At 39.0% G+C, this 23,428-nt stretch overlaps 1 protein-coding gene across 1 annotated transcript in view; it reads right to left on the bottom strand.

Annotated features, from left to right (window-relative positions):
* Positions 1 to 1,782: 1,782 nt before the first annotated feature.
* The window catches only part of pipox (pipecolic acid oxidase), a 56,653-nt gene continuing 35,007 nt past the window's right edge, over positions 1,783 to 23,428 (bottom strand). The window contains exons 6-8 of the mRNA XM_053321311.1: positions 17,972 to 18,121; positions 15,629 to 15,704; positions 1,783 to 2,918 (exon numbers count right to left, since the gene is read on the bottom strand). Coding sequence (XP_053177286.1) covers positions 2,788 to 2,918; positions 15,629 to 15,704; positions 17,972 to 18,121 — 357 coding nt within the window. The 3' untranslated portion in view covers positions 1,783 to 2,787. The remainder of the gene's footprint in view (positions 2,919 to 15,628; positions 15,705 to 17,971; positions 18,122 to 23,428) is intronic.

Below are 23,428 nucleotides of genomic sequence, written 5' to 3' on the forward strand. Positions count from 1 at the left end.
GCCCAGACTTCCCTCTCCCCAGCCACTTCGTCCAGCTCTTCCCGGGGGATCCCGAGGCGTTCCCAGGCCAGCCGAGAGACATAGTCTCTCCAGAGTGTCCTGGGTCTTCCTCGGGGTCTCCTACCGGTGGGACGTGCCCTGAACACCTCACCAGGGAGGCGTCCGGGAGGCATCCTGATTAGATGCCCGAACCACCTCATCGGGCTCCTCTCGACGTGGAGGAGCAGCGGGTCTACTCCGAGCTCCCTCCGGATAACTGAGCTTCTCACCCTATCTCTAAGGGAGAGCCCAGCCACCCTACGGAGGATGCTACATTTTACTGTTATATTACAGTCTATTTAGTATTTTCCATTCTGTCAGTAGGCTACTCCCCAGCTGTATATGACAATTTCAAGTAATATAATTAATCAGCTACTGTGACCTGGACTCCGATAAGTGTCAGAGATTAACTAGTAGTAGGTAGAAAATGATGATGAGCATGAGCAGATAAGCATTCTAGTTAGCTAACTAGTGACAGTGTTTGCTGCAGGTTTGATGGTGCTCACTGAAAAATGAGTTGCACTGTTGCACCAGTCTCATCTGTAGTTTATAGATTTGTATCCCAGCAGCCAGTAGACAAAAACAAATGTTACTGTCAGCAGGAGGGACACAATATTCAACATATTTGTGAGTAATATTGAAGGATTTTTGAAAAAAAAACATGCTACACACATCCAGACCACAGCATGACACACAAAGCATTGCATGGAAGAAAGCATCATTTATTGTCCCCTGAGAATCTGATTCATTCAACTTTCGACCCACAGCATATTTTCCTATACAATGCTTCCACAAACCAGTATGAAGATAGATAGATTCCTTTATTGTCATTGTATAAAATACAATGAAATTCAAAACCCAAGGCAGAGAATGGAGCTCAATTAAAAAGTAATAAATAATAAAATAATAGCGCAAGATAAAATAAATACTACACATGCAACCATACACATACAATATGACATACTCAGTCATACAAGGTGAACTCAGTCATACAAAAGTGCCAACATATTTCATATTCACAGTAATATTGCACTAGTTGATTTATTGCACTTTGGTGTTTGTGAGGTATATGTGTTGTTAGGTATGAGTTTGGGTTTGTAAGCTTGTGTTCAATGTGGTGATGGCTTTGGAATGAAAGCTGTACCATAACACAAAGTTGCCATTAGCTTTATGCACAGAGAAGTGACTGAGCACCAATCATGTGTCTAATGCTTGTACCCCAAATAATGTTCATGTTCAGCAGGACAAAAGTTGTTTTAAAAAAACATCTCAGCTTTGTGGAATTCTATAAGCTCCACATTGTTCCATAGAGGTGTTCCAGTTGGCTCTGCTTGATGATTATTAGTGTTTGAATATTTGCATTTGCATGTTTAATGTTCTTCTAATTCTTCCAATTTGCATAATGGCCCTTTGCAATCCATCTGAAGTCACTTACAGGCAAGGGAGCAAATGGCTCGCTGAACTGCAGAGTTTCGCTGCATAATTTTCCCATTCCCGCTGATGGCCTTGGTTGGCATCCATTGTAATAGGCCGTCTGATTAGTGATTAAAATGCTTACCGGTACATGGGAAAATAGATCCAGGCAATGGGCCACCTCTGAAGCCTGGAGCATACAGCTGGCTTCACATAGACAAATGGCTCACTGCTGATGTCTTTTTAACCATGTACTTAGCTGGTAAAACGCTGACTGCTGAGAAGGCAGCGAGAAGGAGGTTTACTGATGCATGAAATCATACAAGCCAATAAGATTATAGCTTTTTTATTATTATTTGTCACAGATCAGTGAATTTACAATTACACAACAATGTTAGAATCGAGTTGTCAGTGTTGGAATTCTGTTTAAAATGAAGGCAGTATTAGTTTGTCCAGTTCATTACTTTATGCTGCTTTATAGAACATCTAGACTTCTAATTCTACAGGACTTTTTCCCCCTTTCCTTCTGTCATTCATTCATTCATTAACTGATGTTAATCTGTATAATGAGATTTGTCATACAGCTGACTAATTAAAACAACAGTGATGAGGACAAGTACTTGGTCTGTAGCTCCACATGCAGCTCTGAGGTAGACTGCTCATGGTGGTCAAGTTTCATCACTAACCAGTTCCATCACAGTCACTCAGGACATGTATATGTAACACTAGAAACCAAGTCAATGAGAGAAACCAGGTGATGGAATAACATATAGCATGTACTGTCATGCTGGTCACTTACAGCAGGTCAGTAATTAGATTTCTCTCCTACCCCCAACCTTATTTTGGAATTATTACTTTATTTAACTGAAGTATTGATACTTAACATCAGCTGAAATGATCTGTAATCAGTCTGTATGAAGCTACAGTACAGTCAGTAGGTGGTTAGCTTAGCTTAGCATAAAGGCTGGAAGCAGGTGCTTTGCATTCCACGCCTGCCTTAGACGTTCAGTATTTCCAGCACATAAAACCACAACTAGTCACTCCCTGTTTCCAGTTATTATTATGCTAAGCTAATTGCCCACTGGAACTAGCTTCATATTTAGTTTACATATGAGATTGGTATCGATCTTCTCACTCTCACTCTCAGCAAATAAGTAGTTCCCAAAATGCTCAAGAAATTGTTTCATTACAATCTGATGGATGACACCATGTGAAAACACAAACTGACATCACATTAAGCAGCAGACAAAATAGCACAATCACTGTGTGTTTCTAATTCTATTCAAGCACAATCAATCAGCAGTTCTTGGTGGTATGTTGACGTCCGTCCTGGCTCTACAAAGCTGATTTGGGCTTGGCCTGGAAGCGTCTAATACGGAAAGGTGAAAGGTCATAGGACGGCACTTCTCCCAGGCTGAGCTCACACAGCAGCTTGCCAATGATTGGTCCAAACTTGAAGCCATGACCTAAAGAAGAGAATTCATTATAGTGAGTGAAGTATATGCAGGTCATCAATTTGTGTTATTTGAATAAAAGTCCTGATGTGAGTAAATCCATGCTCTGCACTTTGTATCTGACCTATCAACAAGTAAATACATAAAGGAAGAACAGAGCTGTTGTGATGCCTGTCAGGAAGCATCTAGTCACCTTTAGTGAACCAGGACCAAATGTTAAATTAAGGGAGATTTGTGCTTTCTCTGTGTAATGGCTCAATGTGCACATAACAAGCCCAAGAGTGACATGAGAGAGCGTCTATTTTTGAAAATGCAGCAGCCTGAGTCTTCTTGTTGCTAAGGTCTGAGAGGCAAATTGTGAATGTCAACAGGGCTCGAGGAATGCAGCACACTGCCATCTGACAAAGGTCTCAGAGCTCCTGTGGTTTCTGCCTGGCTTTGAAGTCATAAAAGCTTGGCTCTGATAGTTTGGCCACGTGCATTTTCATCTCGCCAGAGAAGGAGAATGGAAAACCTCAATAGATGGCCAAGCCCACAGGGTGACTTTGTAGCCATGGCAACCCCCCAGTACTTGCTTTAAAGCACTTGTGTCAGGCTTTGATGACAAATGCACGTAGTGAAGGAGGGGGTGGAAGGCAACACAGTTTTTCTGTATTATGGATAAGCTCTATGAACTTCTCCAATATGGTGGTGAGCTTCTTTACTGCTGTTACAGAGGAGAAGAAGAATGAGTACATACAGTACAAGAAATATGTATTAGTGCGGATAATTCATCAGAGCAAGTTGAGGCTCATTCTTTGTTTTTCCGAGTTGTGCAGTTCATGTCAACATTCAATTTGTAATTGTGACTGTTAAGTTCCAACATAACCGATTTGGTTCCGACTTAATAATACAGAGAGTGCCATAAAAGCAAACAAACATGGATGTCTAACCTTAAATCTGCTAGAGGCAAGGCAAATAAACACTACTTTAATAGATATAATGCTAGGTTGACCATGGGAGCATCTTTTTTATGAGTTATGCTCGCTGCATGGCTCGAGGCATGGCAGTGTCAGTTGACCACTGAGCACTTTGGCCCAGACTGAAACATTTCAGCTTCTGTTTGGACACTCTTGGTGACCAGGGGATGAATACCATTCACTTTTGCTCTAAGTGGAATATCTTCATAATTACTACAGTGGTAGCATTTCAATGTGTCCACCTTTCTACTGTTGAAGCATGCGGTGTCCTCCAGCCTCCAAAGTCCAAAGATCCAACATGATGTTCTCTGTTCTGCCCCCAGGAGTCACAAATGCCCTCCTACTCTATTTGGACACAATCATTTCTTGAATTCTCTGTGTATCATACAAGTGGCAACCTATGCGGCTGGAAAATGAAGCCAATTCGTAAAGTGCCAAAACATGCTGTTCCTTGAATGTCCACTTGAGACTGGCTCCACAAGTGAGACACTCCCCTTAGACCCCCATGTTTCTGTTGTAGCATGTTTACAGCCCGCTACATAAACAGGTTTTGCTATCTGTAGGTACTTTCCCTGTTCATGACAACTATATGAAGGCGATTCTTTTCTTTTTAATATAACACCCATTTAAACTGCACAATTAAGGGTGTGGCTGCTTTGAGTGGCAGGTGGGTGCTGTCACAGGCAAGTAACATAACCATGGCGTAACCCTTAGATTCACTAGTATAGGCAAAGCTGTAGCCATCAGCTTTCAGTCTGCTTACAGTTCATGAAAGTTAATTCTAACATTTTGGTTAAAAAAGTCTTGTTTTATTTTAAAGATTTTAAGGCTGTGTTTTAATGGTGAAAATGAACATTATCATTGTAGACTATGTGAACCAAGCCAGCAGCTAGCACAAGGGTAAGCTTCACCATCTTGTCCAAATATGGTCATTTCTGGCTCCAAAAATCCAATATGGAGCTGGGCTTTGAAGCCAGTTTGACATAGCAGCCAAACCATGTAATTACAACGTAAAGTGATGAACACTGGCTCACAAAAACGTTTTACCATAGACTAACATTGTGAAAGAGATGTCTGTAACTCAACGGATATTTTTTTGATTATCACAACCCTGTAAAAAGATTTATTTCAATATTAGAATTTGATCCATTTGGTCCGATTCCATTTCTAAAGTCTAGTAAAGCTACATAATTGAATTGTTTTCTCCCCATTCAAGTTAGCCTGATAGCTAAACCAGCAAAAGTCTCAATGTGGCCCATAGAGAGTGCATAGTATGTTTTTATATGGGTAATTTCTTTAAAACAGGAAGTAGCTTTTTTAGCCTTGTGCCACTGAGCAACTGTCACAAGAATGAACAGGACACAGTTCTCTTTCTACATCCATGCATCAACATGGGTAACATTATGGTGGCTGCGTCCATTAATGTTTTACAGTCTATGATGTATCACACTGGGGCTGCTTTGGATAACTAATAATAATCCGCTACACAGGGTTGCAGGTGTTTAGTCAAAGATCTATTAGGACAGGTTAACAGAGTGCCATAAAATTGGGGAAATAAAACATGATGTAAACTTAAGTCTCTGTGATGACTCATTTTAAGTGTTGATATATATCACAGCTGCTGTCATTAAACTGAATGGTAAAATGATGTCACAGTTAATAGGCTATAGATTTGTTAAGCAGACAGCTTACAATTGTCTGACAACAGAAACACAGACATGTAGATGAGATAAACTAGATCATTCATAGATCATGTTTATTAGAACAGGGAAGACTTAGAGGTTTAGCGGCAGAGAGCAGAAAACCTTCAGTTATCTAACATTTTATTTGCCATAACTCATTTCACCCAGCTGTCTGTTTATGATGATGTTATCAGACGATGTTGGTCGATGTTGATTAATAAATGATTTGATCCGCTACTGCATTCTTTTATTTCAGCTTTTCCTTTGAAACATGTAAAGTAAACATTGTAATTAAAAGATGGTTCATAGGTAGAAGTTTTGAGACTCAGAATAGAAGCAGATCTTTAAAGGTCTAATTACTAATGATATCATGTTTTCTGTGATTCTCTGGGAATGATTCAGTTATAGTATACATATTAGACTACAACACCAGACTGAATTTATGTTTTTATTTGGAATCCATGAGACAACAACAAAACTTTTCTGAATTTTTTTTTAATAAACTGGAACACTAGTTTCCAAAGTCAAGGATGAAGGGGGAACACTTAGTGGCCCCTCCTATAGCTTCCCATTACATTTCAGTCTTGCTCACTAGATGTACTTTGCTCAGTGTTGACTCACTGTGAACTTTCCTGACTCCATTACAACTAAGAAAACTCCATCTGCTGAGGAAGGTCATGTGATGCACTTAAAAGCTCCAGAAGCAGCTACATAAAATGGAGCTTGAGTTAAGATTTTTTTTTCTAAACCACAACACCAATTTTGTAACCTATTATCCTCCTTTCCTCTTATAGCTCCTGTATTAGAAAGCAGTCAGATAAATCTAGAAATGCACAAAAGGAACTCCTCTTTCATTTTTCTCTACAGTGAAGTCACTGGACATGTGATGTGGAGATCAATATATTTGGGGTCAAAGTTTAATCAAGTTGCCTTGTACAACTGTGAATTGCAGCTCATGCAGGAATGCAGTATTGCATATCCTGTACCAGTCCTTCTATATCATCTCTCCTATGTATCACTTCTGTATTTGGCGTAAAAGCAGGGTTAAACAAATACTTTTAGCACCACTAAAATACCATTGTTAAGGCTCTAACAATGAGATTTGGCTGCAGCTAAATCATTAGCGTGTTCAGTTATTCAACATATCTGAATTGTTATCCCAGTATGTTCACACTGCACTGAAAGCGGAGGATGCAGAGCAGGATATTAATTACAGATATAATTAGGTAAAGGACATGACTGCAGCAGAAGATGGAAAACAGCCAGGAGACACTGTAAGGAAACTGTAAGGAGAGGAGAGGTGGGGCACGGTCGGCCTTCTGGGTGCTTCCGCCATGTTAATTATAGAAGAACATGAATGTAGACCCAAATCACAGACACTTTCACCTTTCTACAATGGACAAGAAGAGCTCATTAAAAGTTAAAGATCTGTGTCTTTAGAATATGTGGAAGGTTTGGTTTGGCTAGCTAGACAGCTCTCAATAGTGTGAGCATATTTCATACTGAGAGTGTCATTTCTAATGTTTTTTTAAAAAATTCCGTTAAGCCATTGTCTTGATTTGATGTCATCAGCAATGAAGACTCACAAGACACTGTTGATGGTGAGGAACATCTTAAAAGCAGACGGAAACAGCTAAACCTTATTTTAAAACTAGGATAAATTAGCTAGAAAAAACACATTAGAGTTAGATACCATGGCTTGATCTGACCCATGACTGGCTGAAGTATATACAGTGGAGCTGGTAGCTAATCATTATCCAAAGAAGTGGCTGCTAAGGGCCCGGGGCCTCCCAAACAAACAAGTTACTGATGTCCAATACAAAATACAAATAAAAAATTTGATTAGATTTGTTCTGTAAAATGCACTCTTACTTAAACAGCATGTGTTTATTGTACAATCTGAAATCTGACTCTGGATGGTAGCAAAAACAAAAGCTGCCAAGACATCTCTTGCCTATATTTGGAAGGGTTGAGTTTTACTTACTTTATTTAAACTGTAGCTGACTGATCTCTGGGACAAAACCAAATAATGGGATACTTAGCTGAAATGATCTGTGTGCTGGTTTGTTATGGATATAGGCTTTATAGCATTTATGTATGATTTTGTATGATGTTTTGTGGTTAGTATATGACACCATACTGGAAGTCTTCTCTTGATCAAGAGTGGGGCTGAACCCAAATAACATTCAGATGAAATGACTCTGAAGCATAATATGACCACCCCTGACTGTCCTCAGGTCCTTTTCAGATTGGGTCTCTGTGGATGACAACATATTGGGGCAGTCCATTAGGACAGGCACCAAAGGAGCTGAAGTTTGCTTACTCAGTTTCCCATCGAATCAACTGCAATGCCCTCTCTTAACACGTGGCAAGCTCCAAGGAAATGAAAAGACCCTAAAGCTTATTTCTCTTCACTCCAAATTAAGGACAAGCACCGGGGGGCCTGGAGATCGCAGTTGATTCGAAAAATGTGCTTTTCTGGTTCCACTCTAGCTGCAATCCAAACTCAGGACATGCACCGGAGGGCAAGGAGGCAGATCTCATTACAACTTACAGGGGAACCACAAGCATGGAATTTCCAGAGAATATTCTCTGGAGGGGGCGTCAATAATATCACCAACCTATATCAAATTACCTGATCTAACAGACACAACCATTAGTAGTTGCTTAAAATACATATTAATGAATGACTTTTAGGCCCTCCACTGATTGTTCAACTGTTGTTGTCTAATAGTACAATTATGGAGATTGAAAAAAAGGTGCTTTTGTGTTCTCACACCAGCTTAATGACATTGCCATTTGTATAAAGCTCCTTTTTCTGCACTACAAACCTAACACAAGCACAGGGGGTCTGATATTAATGCAGTTGATCCAAAAAGTGTCCTTAGTGTAATTAGGAGTTTCTTAGAAATTCTTCTTATTCAAATGCAGCACAGCCTAGAGCCACAGCAAGAAATTGGTGCTTAAAAGAAGATCAGCTGATCACACAGCCTGTCAGCAAAGCAAACAAGACCACAGGAGCTCACAGTACAAATCAATTTGGAAGTTATTTTGAGGTGAGTCATTTTCCCCCGCTGCACTGCTACACCCTACCTGCCAAATCCCACTTTTAACCCCCGCTTAGAACAAACAGCAGAGGGCCTGGAGCGTGTTACACATATACTGCTGATACACTGCTTGCTAATAGCTACTTCTGGTTTTTTGATAATTTTTATCTCTAGTATTTGCTTAGAATTTTTTACATGTGTGTGAGTTTCAGCAGACTCATACCAACTGTTACTGTTTTTCTATTCAGTCTTAGATATGTGCTATTGACTGATTAGGTCATCAGCTCTATGATATCTGATACAGCTGTGGTGATCAGCCCACAACATGTGGAAGTCCACTGACAGCTGATTTTTACCAGACCTCTTTTCCTTTTCTGCCTTGTCATCGTCATCTGACTTTTCCTCCTTTTGGCAGTGTTTCCAGAACATTTCTGTCCTTCAAAGAAAAGCTCGTCCCTATACCAAAAGTATAGTAACATTAACCTCTGGACTGTTGGATCTGTGCTTGCTTCCTTTCTCTTCTAGATTCATCTTGACTGTCTGCTCACAGGCTTTTCTCTCCATTGCTTTGCTGATGATATTCTATTCAATGTGTGTTTGTGATCACAGTCTGGCCTTATGTATATATTCAACAAGGATTCAGGATCCAACTCAGCTCTTCCTTATTCCCTCCAACAAACATTTTTGTTATCCTTTACTTAATTTTACTCATTTAAATTTAATTTAAATATGTTATTTGTATAGTGCCTTGTTCCTTTTATATGTACTTTTAATGTCTTCTGTGTAAAGAACTTTGAATTGTCTTGTTGTTGAAGGTGCAATTCTAACTCTTTATTAATGACTTATAACTATTTATAACTATAGATGTTTCACGCTTTCTGATCATCAGTCCTGTAGTTTAAATGAAAATGAATCATTAGTAAAGAGTTAAATGTCTGATAAGTGATCAAGTCTTAACAGTTATTAAAGAGTTAGGGTTCCACATTTTTTACTAAGTCATCAGGTCTGTGTTATATGTAAAAAGTATTTAATTAAAATAAAGTCTGCACTTACAAATATATTAATACATTGTTAATAAATGGCTCTCCTTCTGGAGGCCTCCAGTCCTTCAGAGGGTGAGAGGTTGAACAGTTCATTGCTGGTGTTTTTTTTTTTTTAATAATTTTCCTAATAAAATGAAGCAAATGTTATGAGGAAGGATTTTTAATAAACTGACATCCCAAAGAATATACTTTTTAATGGCTTAAAATAGATTAATAAAGCATGAATTCATTATTTTATTAACTATGAATTAAGTCAGTAATTAATGTTAATGTTATAAATGGTTCCTTATCAGAAAGAGCTAAATGATTTAACCTAAAATGAACTTTGCTATCCCTTTAAAGACCTACGGCAGCTATATTAGTTTACAACAAGGGGTTTTCATTGGAGGAGAGTTAAATGGTGCAGCAGAAACTCAAGCCTGTTTTTCTTCTTTTAATTTGTTCTAGAATAAAATTAATTTATAAACACTGTTGAGGATTGCATCTTGAGGGCAGAGTAAGTAAGGGCTAATAGAGCAGGCTTATTTTAATTATCATCTTAATATATGTTCTGTGTGGAACTTAGAGACTAGAGACAAACTTCATTGTTATCCACACAGGATAAACTGCAGCTGATTGATAGTACTGTTGTTGTTGCCTTGACAACATGGCATCAACACATCGTTTCTGCTCCACTGCCATGGATTGGTTGGAGAATTATTTTTATTTTCAAGGCACTTTTCACACAGAGCAGGTCTAGACTACTCTTTAATTCAGTCTAAAGAGGTTATATGCTGGGATTCACAGGACTGGAGGCCTGTACTATTATTATTATTTTTATCTGACTTGTCATTTGTATGAATGTAGCAGTAAATTCATATAAAAGCTTTCATATAAAAAGGTCCAATTTAAGTTAACTCTCACATACTGTTTGTATTTGCACCTGTCACATTATTTCCTCACATAATTAGTCTCTATAACAAACTTCTGAACCACCAGTCATTCATGAAGACCTCATCAGTCACAGATAAACATGATTCATCCTTAATGAGAACTATTTCAACAAATTATATTAAATGTGAAGAATGGAGTTTCTTGAAATTTTGGATGAATATGAGTCAAATGTGTTTCCTTTTTTGTACATTGTGTGTCACATTAGGGGAAGATGTCAAATTTCAGGCTAAAAGAAAATAGTGTGTTTACAGCTCTGGGATGTAAAAATGGCTTGCATTTGACCCTGAACAGCGTGTAAGGGTTAAGAAAGTCACAACTTTTCATCAGGGAGTCAAATATTTTTGCTAGAGTGCCAGATACACTGCTACTGTATAGTGTGTTTGTTGTCTTCAGGGAACCTGTCTTGGGTCATGAATAAAATACTCTCAGGCTAGATACACCCTGTTTTTCAGGCACAGATGTGATGCATTGTAACCCAAATATGTGCTGTGTTTATCAAACAGGTGTGACTTCAGTAAGTGTTTGTATGGTTCATCTCTCTCGCCATTCAATGTGATCACACTGACCATCAGTTGATCAGAGGATCGGAGAAGTGATCATAACCACAGAACAGACCGAAACCAGATTCTCTAACAGATATAAAGCATTATTAATGGACATATATATCTTTGAACCAAACCAAAACAATGTGAGGAGTTGTAGTCGGGTTCATTAAACTTGAATTCAAACCTGATGAATGTATTGTAAAATCACCACAGGCTGCAACAGTGCTGCTGTCTGTTAAACCATTAATATAACACATTTGACTGCATTACAACATCATCTACACCTCCACCTGCTGCTCAGAGTGCAGCACCTTCTCTTTGGCTCGTCTATGTTTTGTTATGTGTTCGTCTCCCATTGAGAGTGAGCCAGACTACTTTATGGAGTCAAGATCACTAGGTTATCATTTATTCTCTAAACTCAGCTAACTCATAGAAATCCTGCTGTTTAACTGCACCTATGGGCTCTGATTCACTTGTACACTTCAGCCAGATGCATTCAACTGTATGTATGCACAAAGCCAGAAACATACATACATATTCTTTTGGTCAGATTTATGAAGTGCACACATATGCATAAGCCTCATCCACTCTCACAGTTAGCCATCAATGGATGAAGATCTGACTGGAAGAGGTGAATAAATGGTGTTTAATTTGAAAAGTAAAAATTTGTTTTGGCATGAGTGTGGTAATGTACATTGGATGTAGAAATGACATAGAGGAGCAGTTGAGTTTGCATCAATGAGCAAATTTAAACAGGCCATTATTTCTCATTTACTCCATGTTTTTCCTTCCTGTTTCTTTTTTCCTCTTCCTTGGACTGTGCTTACTCCTCTGACACACACTGGACACAAACCTGTACCTCTGGAGCACACACACACACACACACACACACACACACACACACACACACACACACACACACACACACACACACACACACACACACACACACCTCCTGTGCTGCTCACTGAACACTTGCCTGCTTGGCTCCGTGCTCCTCCTGGGTAAGGAGGGAACAAGTGATGCTGATTCATTTGGCTGCTGCTGCTGCTGTTGTTTACGTGCTGGCGCTCATCAGCACACATCTGGTGTACAAGGTGCCAGATACATTACTTCCTGCTCTTTGTCTTGTCGAGCTGTTGACATGTTCATTTTGACATCGACATTTTCTGCTTGACTCCGTCAGCTCAAAATACACACTGTCTGTGTACTTGCTTTCTTTTTTGGACTGTCTTCACGGCATTGTTTAACAGATGATTGTGAAGATGAGAGGAACATATACTGTAGTGCAATGAATTTGCTTGCTTTTTCAGTGAAAAAATCCAGTCCATAAGGTTAAATATCAACACAAATCAACAAAACAATAACATGATGCAATCCCTAAGACCTCCCAGGAATAACTCAACTGCGATGTCAGAATTTAAAACAGTTGACCAAAAAACCATAGAGGTTACAGTGCAGCATCTAAAACCATCAACATGCTGTCTTGACACAATGCCATCAGATTTCTTTAAAACTATTGTGAACTCTGTCCAAACAGATTTGAGACAAGTAATAAATAGCTCACTTAAATCAGGTGTGTTTCCTAAACTCCTAAAAGTAGCTGCCATTAAGCCACTCTTAAAAAAGAGAGCGCTGGATGCTTCCATGTTAACCAACTACAGACCTATCTCAAATCTTCCTTTTATAGCCAAGATCGTTGAGAAAGTGGTTTTTAATCAACTCAGCAATTTCTTGAACTCCAGTGGCCTTTTTGACAAATTTCAGTCAGGCTTCCGACCTAACCACAGTACAGAAACAGCTCTTATTAGAGTGTTAAATGACATAAGGTTGAACACTGACTCAGGCAAGGTGTCAGTTCTGGTCCTGTTGGATCTCAGTGCTGCGTTTGACACTGTGGATCACAGTACACTGTTGAACAGGTTGGAAACTTGGGCAGGACTCAGAGGAACAGTCCTAGACTGGTTCAGGTCCTACTTGGAAGAGCGGAGTTATTTTGTGACCATTGGAAGTTATGAATCTGATCGAGTGGCTATGACATGTGGAGTTCCTCAGGGGTCAGTTCTTGGACCCCTTCTGTTCAGTCTATATATGCTGCCCTTGGGTCAAATTCTGCAGAACTCTAATGTAGACTACCACAGTTATGCAGATGACACACAGATATACCTAGCACTGTCCCCAGATGACTACAGTCCAATACAGTCATTGTGTCACTGTTTAGAGCAAGTCACTAATTGGATGAACCAAAATTTCCTTCAATTAAATCAGGACAAAACTGAGGTCATTGTTTTTGGCAATAAAGAGAAGAGGATTGCTGTCAGTAAACATCTCGAGTCACTCTCTCTAAAAACTAGGGACCAAGTCCGAAACCTTGGCGTGCTGATAGACTCAGATCTGACCTTCAGCAGTCATATCAAATCAATCACCAAAACAGCTTCTATCAGCTTAAGAACATATCCAGAGTGAAGGGTTTTATGTCTCAAACAGACCAGGAGAAGTTGATTCATGCTTTCATCTCAAGTAGACTCGACTACTGTAACGGTCTTCTGACTGGACTCCCACAAAAAAGCATTAAACAGCTGCAGCTCATTCAGAACGCTGCAGCTCCAGTTTTAACCAGAACAAAGAGATCAGAGCACATTACTCTAGTTCTAAAGTCTTTACACTGGCTCCCAGTCAGCTATAGAATAGATTTTAAAGTTCTGCTACTGGTCTACAAATCACTGAATGGTTTAGGTCCAGAATACATGAATGACATGTTAGTAGAATATAAACCCTGTAGAGCTCTGAGATCTACTGACTCAGGTCAGATAGTTGAGCCCAGAGTTCAAACTAAACATGGTGAAGCAGCTTTTAGCTGTTATGCTGCACACAACTGGAACAAACTACCAGCAGAACTGAAATCAGCCCCAACTGTGAACACTTTTAAATCCAGGTTAAAAACATTTCTCTTCTCCTGTGCTTATGATTGAGCTCTTTTAAAGCACTTTACATTTTAATCATTAATTTGCACTCTATGTCCTTTTAATGATTTTAAAGCTAATTTATAATTTTATGCTGCAATCTTATATTTAATGCTCAATTCTAGCATTTTATGTATGTCTTTCTATTTTTCTGTACTTTGTTTTTATTATGGGGGGTGGGGGGAGGGGGGTAAATTGTATGTTTTAATGTTTCTGTTTTATGTAAAGCACATTGAGTTGCCATTGTGTATGAAATGCGCTATATAAATAAAACTGCCTTGCCTTGCCTACATGTTACTATACAGCAGGTTAACCCTCACTTCTATGATACATACAGTACTTTAACTGTAGGATTGCTGTGCTGGATGATGTGTTTTGTCCAGCATTACAGAATATGGCAACTATAGATTACCTGACAGTTATTTTGAGTGCTAAGAGCTGAACTGTACAAGTGCAAGTACAAGTAAATAGGTGACATTCATGGTCCCCAGAGAATGAATCCAAGTGACCAATAAATGATCCGTTTTACACATCCTTTTATAAAATGACATTTAGGCCTGTTTAATCAAATGTAGCTTTGTTAAGATATATTAATACGGGAGTCCTGCTGTACTAAAGACATAGGTTTTGATTTAGAGTTCAGTGTCACACTTGTATCACTGATAGAACTACCACAACACTACATAGAGATTTAATTAGCTCCTCACATATGTTTACATTAGTTCATTGATTTTGATATAGAACAACTGCAATAGAAACAGCTTGCCACAGTGTGCTTGCATCATTTATTCACTGTGACAAAGATGGCTGTGTAAGATGTGAGTTACTGAATCTCTCATTTAACACTTCCTGAATGTTGTCTTGACTTGCAACACTCTCCACCAGCATTAGAAACATTTTTAAAACTTGCTTTTTATTTGACAGTAGACCGTGTAGAGAGACTGCAGGTGACTCCTCCTCTGACTTTTCCTTTTTTTAGGTGAAATGTCTCCACAAATATTAGCTGGACTTTCATGATTGCTACAGACATTCATGTTCCTCTCAGGATGAGTTGTACTTGCCTCATTGATCCTGACTTATCAAGGATAGCCTCATCAATGGATAAAACTGAATATTGTTAAATAGCCTATTTTAAAAATGGAAACTCCCATCAGCCTCAGCTGAAGGCTACTGTGTGTTTAGTGTTGATTAGCAAATGTCAGCATGCTAATATGCTGAACTAAGAAAGTGAACATGATGAACATTATACCTGTTTTAACATCAATATGCTAGTATTGTCATTATTGTGAGCATGCACTTGATGTTAGTTTTATTGTATAATATTTATCTAATCATCATCTAATTCACTTGTTGAGCCATTTCCTGTGTATATTTCTGTGTAAGAGCAACTAGACTACTTCCTTACTTAGCCAGATATATGATGCTGATTCTGATAGTTTTGATAGCTGGCACGTGAGATCATCTATCCTATAGCACACACAGCTTGTCATAGATGATCCCTTCCATAGATGTTTTGCATTTGTTTGAAGCTGTTTTGTGTTGTGTGGTACCTGAGAATCCTGCTCCAATCACAATGTTGCGGTGGGCCGGGTGGCAGTCCAGCACAAAATGACGGTCTGGTGTGAGCTGTGAAAACATGAACACATGAAGAGCCAGTGTAACTACCAGAAGTAGTTTCTTTTAAATTATGTAGTCTGTCTATACAGGGTTCCCACACATTTTTACCATTGAATTTTCAAAACTTTTCCATCACTATTCCATAATATTTTACCCCATTTCCATGACTTAAAGTTTGTGTAAAGTAAGAATAAATATGTGTTCTGAGTTTGACATACCACAGAAAAGTGTGTTGTTAACCACCCTGCCAAATTTGAATGATTACAAAAATCGCCAAATATATGAAATTAGGCTTCAAAGTTGTGTAAAACTCAGTCTCTTTCTCTGCTCCCAAATACTGCGGACGTGCCCCCGAGTTCGCTGAAACCCCGCCCCCTGCCAAGTGTCACCTGTCAATCAAAGTCACCATCTCTTGTTAAATAGTTTAACAAAGGTAGGCCCACATAGTGACAGGCACAGTAACAGTAAAAACCGTGAGGGCACAGTAACAGTAAAAACCTGTTACCTGCCCCCCCCCCCCCCATCCAAAATCTGGACAGTCAGGTCCATCTGTTTCAGTTGGAGAGTTCAGGCTATTGTTGAACATCATAGCCAGAGCTGTTAACTTTTCAGAAAACCTTGGAGAGAGATTTGAGGGGGGCTTTCAAGAAAGTTTTGCTTTCATGGTCACGACCATATGTCAAAACATTTTTATTCAATTTGTACTTTAAGGAAAGAAACATGACCATATACAGCATGGACGCAATGTCAAATGGAAGGGAGTCTGGGTCCCAGATAAAAGCAATGCAGCTTTTAGTCAAGAAAGCTGCAGCCTTCTTTCTGCTGCCTCTTCATTCCACTATATGGAGATATGAGTAGTGACCATAGCAACAACAGATGGTCTCTAGAACTATTTGACAAGGACACTCGTGCCCCCCACCCCCCTTCTATACAGCCTGTCAAATGTGTTTTCAAAAATGTGTTTAACTGGATGAAAAAATCTATCATAGAATACATCCTAACATCTGACATAGAGCATCATGTTCCCACAACTGCAGGGACACACGTGATTGAATCCTCTGTCCTCTTTTAGGAATCACTGCTAATGGAACCAAACACATGCTGTTAAGTGAGAAAGGAGCGTGACTGTCAGGATTTTCAGGGGCATTGGACAAGGTCACAGAAATTATGTTTTCCTACAGCTTCAGTATGTGATCGTGGTAAAAGCAGCTTGCTGTGTTGCTAGAGGGCAGAGCGGCTGCACAACCTCCCCCACCAACCCATACAACACACACACATGCACACACACACACACACACACACACACACACACACACACACACACACACAGTCCTGTATAGCCTGAACAGAATCTAACCCCTGTGAATGACATTGGAGAGTAACATCGGCAATAAATTGAATAAGACAGACAGAAAATATCACATTTGTATAAACATTTGAACTGATTTTGAACCTATTAATAACTCTGCTTACTGGCTGCTTTCAAAGCAAGATGTACTGAGTATTTAAGACTTGACACAGTGTGGAATAAAGCAGCACCTCAAACGTGAAATGTCAAATCCTACCTACACTTCCACTTGGCTATCCTTTGTCTGAAAACAGTTGAGAACAGATGCTGCCTGAATAGCTTGACTTTGGGATGAGGAGATTCATATTGACAGCCTGTTGGCTGGTCAAAGGTCTGTGTAGACTGCTCAGCGAAAGCTGGATACTGTGCTCTAATCAGCTTTTCCCCTTGTGGCTGAATGTGCTACTGCAATAAAAAAAAAATCCCTGTGGCCCTTTAATTTCCCCTTATTTTCATCCATTATAAAATATGTAAAACTGTTAACAGAGCACCTCCAACTGCAAAAAGGGCCAATTGTCAAACATGTTTAAAATATTTGCATGCTGTAATTTATATGCACAAAAAAATAGATTAAAGCCATGAATTGATTCCAAGCTTTAAAAAAAGATTGATTACATTTTTTTTGCCGTATTTACCATCGACTCACTGGATTTAAACAACTTGTTTATCCAAAGAAACGTGTTTGTTTTCAGTGCTTACGATGTGTTGTTTGTGTTTTTTGCTTGGCTATATTAATAAATGTGTCTGTACCTCAATATATCTCAGAGTAATAATTTAAAGGTTGAAATAAAATGGAGAAAAAACCTCAGAATTTTCCTGACTAACTCACAGTATTAATCAAACTCCTTCTTTCTTCAACTCAGCTTTAGACTCTTCAAGTATTGAGATAAGCATTGTGATTTGATGGTTTTGGACTGTTGATACTGACCGTATACATGCAGCTCTCCACCACGGCAGGTTCAGGATCCAGTTTAGGTAAACAGCGGGCCACGTAGCGCTGGAGGATATCAATGTCAGATCTGTCTCTCTGCTTGTCTCTCTGGTCTGGGTCTGTCACACTGCCCATATGGTAGCAGATCTGCACACATACACATTCACATCACAACTGTTAACACTACATAAAAATGATGGAACAACCGGCATGCTTTTAATGCATAAACAAGCAGAAAAGACCATCTTCATCCATGGTATGATGTAGGTACGATATGCACACATTTTAATATTTGTGTTTCTGTAGCTTTGTTGTTGCATATCCTGCTACTATAATTGGAGAGCAGGATGTTTGTCGTTCCGTCTGTCCGTTGACCTTTAGCCAACCCCCTGATTCATGCTTCTGCGTCGCTCCGACGCCGTCGTTGTCCTTTCGAAGTTCTGCGTCGAGGGAACGTGTTGCTAGGGGGTGTGTGTGTGTGTGTGTGTGGTTTCAGAGGAGTCTCTATCTGTATCCTTGTTTATCTTCTGGTCACAGTAGCATGTAGCATTGCGCTATGTGCCTTAATAACAGAAAACACACACCTTTTGTTAATCATTAATAAATAAAGCAACTGCCGGAGGAACTGACGCTTTGACCGGACCAATCACAGCCCTTGCGGTCCGCGTTGTCGTGACGCGTAGTTAGGATTTTTTGGAGGTGCACATCAGGCTACGGCGTAGGAGTCTGCGTCGACGCAGAGAGCTCTGTGTAGGTACGCCGTCGTTCTGATGCAGAAGTATAAATCAGCATAAATGAAATGCGTAGAGACGCTGTACGTAAGGGCGTGAACGACGGGAGGAGAGAGACAGAGAGGTGGCATTTATCCACAGTCACGGACATTTGTCCACGGTCATGAACATTTTCAACATGCCTAACAAGAGCAAATCACTGTTGGAAAATACTCGCAATGCCGCATGACATTAACGCAAGGTTGCGAAACTTCAGAGAAGTCAGTCTGTAAGAAACCACAAAACACAATCCACACAGTAGCTAATGCTAATGCTAAATTTTGTAGCTGCTAATGCTAATGCTACAGCTACAGTTTGTTAGTTACTCACATAGACTGTTGCTCCGTTCCATTGCACTCGGAACTCGGAAAGATCCGAGTCGGAAGTTCCGACTTCCAAGGTAAATGCGTTCCATTTGTGCAAAATCGGAAAACATGTCTGACCACAGAAAGGTGATGTTTGTTTGGATGTTGTTCGAGCATCAAAAAACACTTATGTGGAAGTATATCAGCTACTTCAGGGAGAGGGAGAAAGAGAGACGCAATATGCTGTAAGTACAACTTAAATAACACGCCATTTAACGCAGCAGCGAGGGGAATCTTGCATGCGAGCCTTGCAGATGTCAACAAATGCTGCACTGTATTCCCTATTCCATAATTTCCTCCTTGCTTAAACATCTATAATGTGAAAAATAAGAAGGATAAATAAAGAAATGTCTTTCTATTGGATATCATGTAGCAGTAGTTATTAAATTTATTTGATTATTAGTATTATTTATAATTGTTGTGTTATTATTATATTCATTAACATTACTTGATTATTATTCATCATTATTATTTAACTATTATTATTACTTAATTGCCTTCTGATTTGTAGATTAATTGTAGATGTAGATTAAGATGTAGATTAATTTGAAATAATTTTCTATTTCTTTTTGTAGCACAATAACAGTAATAGTTGAGAGGAGGGTGATATTTAACTCTGACAATGTGCGCTGTCATCTTGCTATGACGTCATTCCCCCGACTCGGATCTTTCCCGAGTTCCCGAGTCGGAGTTCCGACTTCAAGGGGCTGTTCCATTGCACCGACTCGGAGGTCGGATCTTTCCGAGTTCCGAGTACAATGGAACACAACATAAATAAAAGAAATGGACGTAACATCCGTGACGTCACCCATTGGTTTGTGGACTGCTGCTTGGAAGCCAATAGTTTCGGATCTGGGCAGTGCCATTTTGGAAATTTCAGGTGCATGCTGGGAAAAAAAGATCACGGATTCTACTTATATGGGCATGAGGCGGAGTCATGGGCGGAAGTATGGGCGGAGACAACGGCGGAGCGGGGAGGTTGCGATTGGTTGCAAGGGCTGGATCTCAAGGACATTGGTCAATCAACTTGTCAATCACGACGTAGCCACGCCCTAATGCATACCCTGCTTTATCGTCACATATAAAATCAGGGAAGCCAAAATTTCACAAATGAACATCATACTGCATTGAAGAAGGCTTTAAACTAGCGATTGAGACCATAAACACATTTTGAAAACGTTTACTGAGGTTAGAAATCAAGTGAGAAATTTGTGAATTCTCCATTGACTTGTATAGAAACGGAAGTCCTTTTGAACACAAAACGGTCGCCCCCTGGTGGCCTTTTGATAGAATGCAGCTCTAAGTTACTGCCGCATTGGCCTCATTTCAGAGGACCAGAACTCACCGCCTGGTTACTCACCCATACAGTAGCTAATGCTAATGCTAATGCTACAGCTACAGTTTATTAGTTACACACCCATACAGCCTTCCAACCATGTAATTATCCATCCGCGACATGAATTCACACATTATGTTCCTCTTGGTCTCCGGGTTAACATCCGTTTTGTTCCAGAGTTAAGTAATAACTTGCCTAACAAAAATTTTGGTTTATGAATGAGGGTCAAGGATTATGTTGTTACCATGAATACATGCGTTGCGGACAAACACACACACACGCACACGCACACACACTTCTGGCGTTAGTATTTTTTTGGTAGTTGGATAATGCTGGAAATACAATTATTGTTGATTTTCATTTTTACAAGAGGCTGCATTCATGTTGGTTACCAGTAAACAGTCAAGCTGCAAACTAAACAATCACTATATCTATAAAGTAAAAAAATCGATTTTTATATTAATCGCGAAAAATTCTTCTAAAAACCAGCTAAATGTAGCAGTTTAGTTTATTGTAAGATGTTGGCGGATGAGAATGTTTTTTGTGAAGGCAGGTGCACAGTTAATAAAATAAATGTCACAAACTGATGTGATGTTTTTTGTAAATAAAGAAAATCACAATCATTGAAATATAAAATCGCAATACTTGGTAAAATCGAATCGGTACTCATACCTTCCGATTAACCCTTTCATACCTATATATGCATATATTTCAATTAATGTACTAATAAATATATTGATATTTGGTCAGCAAATATGTGGTATTTTATGTGTGTATATTTTTACAGGCTGAGTACAGGTGTTGTTTTCCACCAGTCTTCTTTTCTCACGTAGACAACACTGCCTTTTTAATATGATAGAGACGGATTTATTGGCATTGCAGATGTGTAAAACCTACACTAACCCTAACCCATACTGGCAATGAATAATGAATAGAGGCTCAGCAGCCTTAGAATGATGTCAAATGGCATAACTCTTTGTGAGGGAACCATGCTGTTGACAGTAAATCAGAAATCTCATATTTATTTTGTGCTAAGCAGTTTTGTGGCTTTATGTAAAGTATTTACAAAGTTGAACATTTTGAATGAGTTTCCATAGACACAATACAGTACAGTCCCACAGCTCTGTTTAAGCAGCACTGAATGTGACAATAGTTTGGTTTAAAAGTTAAATAGGTAATATTTAATTCAAAAGGAAGTAAGCCAGGAAATGACATGTTTCATGTTTCTGCGTCATTTATTCAGGCTCCTATTGCCAGCTTGAAAGGTAAATGACAAAAGAGGAAGAGGAGTGACTGTCATACACACACTCCAAACTTCCAAAGCTGCTTTTTATGTGTTGCTCCTGTCAGCCAGGTCTGACAAATACAGTCTCAGAGACTCCAGGCACAGTGAGGAACCTGTGGGATTAGAATAAGTATCCTTTTTATTTTTTTCCTGCATGATTTTCTTGCTTTAGAAAACTTTGTGACAGATCCACACAGCAACCAATACAAATATAGAGTCATTACAAATATCTTCTCTGCTTTGTTTGGAGATTTCTGTCAAACTCTGTTGTGGTCAAAATGTTGGAGTGTAGCCTTGGCGACTGTGTATCAGAATGAATAATGCGACGTGGCATCACCATCTGTCCCCTCCTCTCTTCTATGTATGCGGTCCGCTATTAGGCTGTGAGCTCCTGCTGGCTCGCCATAATGCCCAAAATAGAGCTGTGTGCCATCCAATGACACCAAACCCAACACAACTCCCACTGCTAATGATGTTGAGGAAAGAAAACTCACATTTTACAGTTGACTTTGCACAAGTGTTTTCATTCCAAAGGGAACAGCTGTGTTTTAGAGGGAATTGTTACTTATTCACACTGTGATTGTGTTGTTTCACTGTTCTTTAATGAGGTTTTTAATCATCTATGGATTGGGTAGAAAACATCATTTTGTGTGGAAATTGTATCTATTACATGCACCTTTCTTTATTTCTTTACCTTCCAGGTGAGGCCTTTTCTTGCAGGGTTGTGGATAAGACTCTTTCAAACAATATTGGTCCAGAAATATTTTAAAAATAATGATATTAAGGCATATTAAGAATAAAGAAAACAGGAAATGAGAAGAAAAATAAGCCAATGTGAACAACACTCAATTATTTTAACCTAGATATCCTTTTTGTTCAAGGAAAGAAAAGCAAAACACCCCCTCCCCCAGATATTTCTTCATTTTAAAAAAGAATCTTTATCTTACAAGATATTGGTTTCATTATGATGAGAGTTCTATAATTATGAGATAATTCATGACTATCAGATTAAATAGAAATGATTTTAAATGTTCTAACCTGATATAATGTAACACATCTAGAGGAAGAATGACTGTACAAAGGAGTGTGGACTAAATTCATGTTGTTAAAAGTACTGTAATTTCCTCAGTGTGTATGTTTCCCTTTGGATTGAATACATAACAGATATGGAATGATGATGTAGTGTGGCTTAATGAATGAATGTACTGTATACACAGTATATACCGGTATACTGCTCATTTGTAAAAATCTCTGACCTGACAAGCCTTTTCACAGCAGACCTTTTGACCTTTGACCAGCATGCAACAACAGCCATCATTCATTTAATTTAATACAACCACAGGTCAAAATGTGTTTATTAAAAAACTGTGCTTTAGTAAGACTTATGTTTTGAACAGCGACCAGCAAATTGATTCTCTCTGGATGCAGGAGACAACAAACATGTCTTCTAGCAAGTGATGGTGTGATTACTTTTTGTTCTGCTTATTATGATAAGTCTCCTTGTATTTTATCATATAACCATAACAAAGTAGCAGAGCAGCACAAGAAAGCCCAGCAGCAAACTGACTGTGCATTGTCAGCCACAGATAACAGGAAGTTTCATCCTGTTAAAAGAGAGTTTTTCCTTGCTGCTGTCGCCAAGTGCTGTTCATGTGGGAATGTTGGGTCTCTTTAAATGAAATTAAAAGTACAGTCTAG

The sequence above is a fragment of the Scomber japonicus genome, chromosome 6 (genome assembly GCF_027409825.1).
Source record: "Scomber japonicus isolate fScoJap1 chromosome 6, fScoJap1.pri, whole genome shotgun sequence".
Classification (NCBI taxonomy): domain Eukaryota; kingdom Metazoa; phylum Chordata; class Actinopteri; order Scombriformes; family Scombridae; genus Scomber; species Scomber japonicus.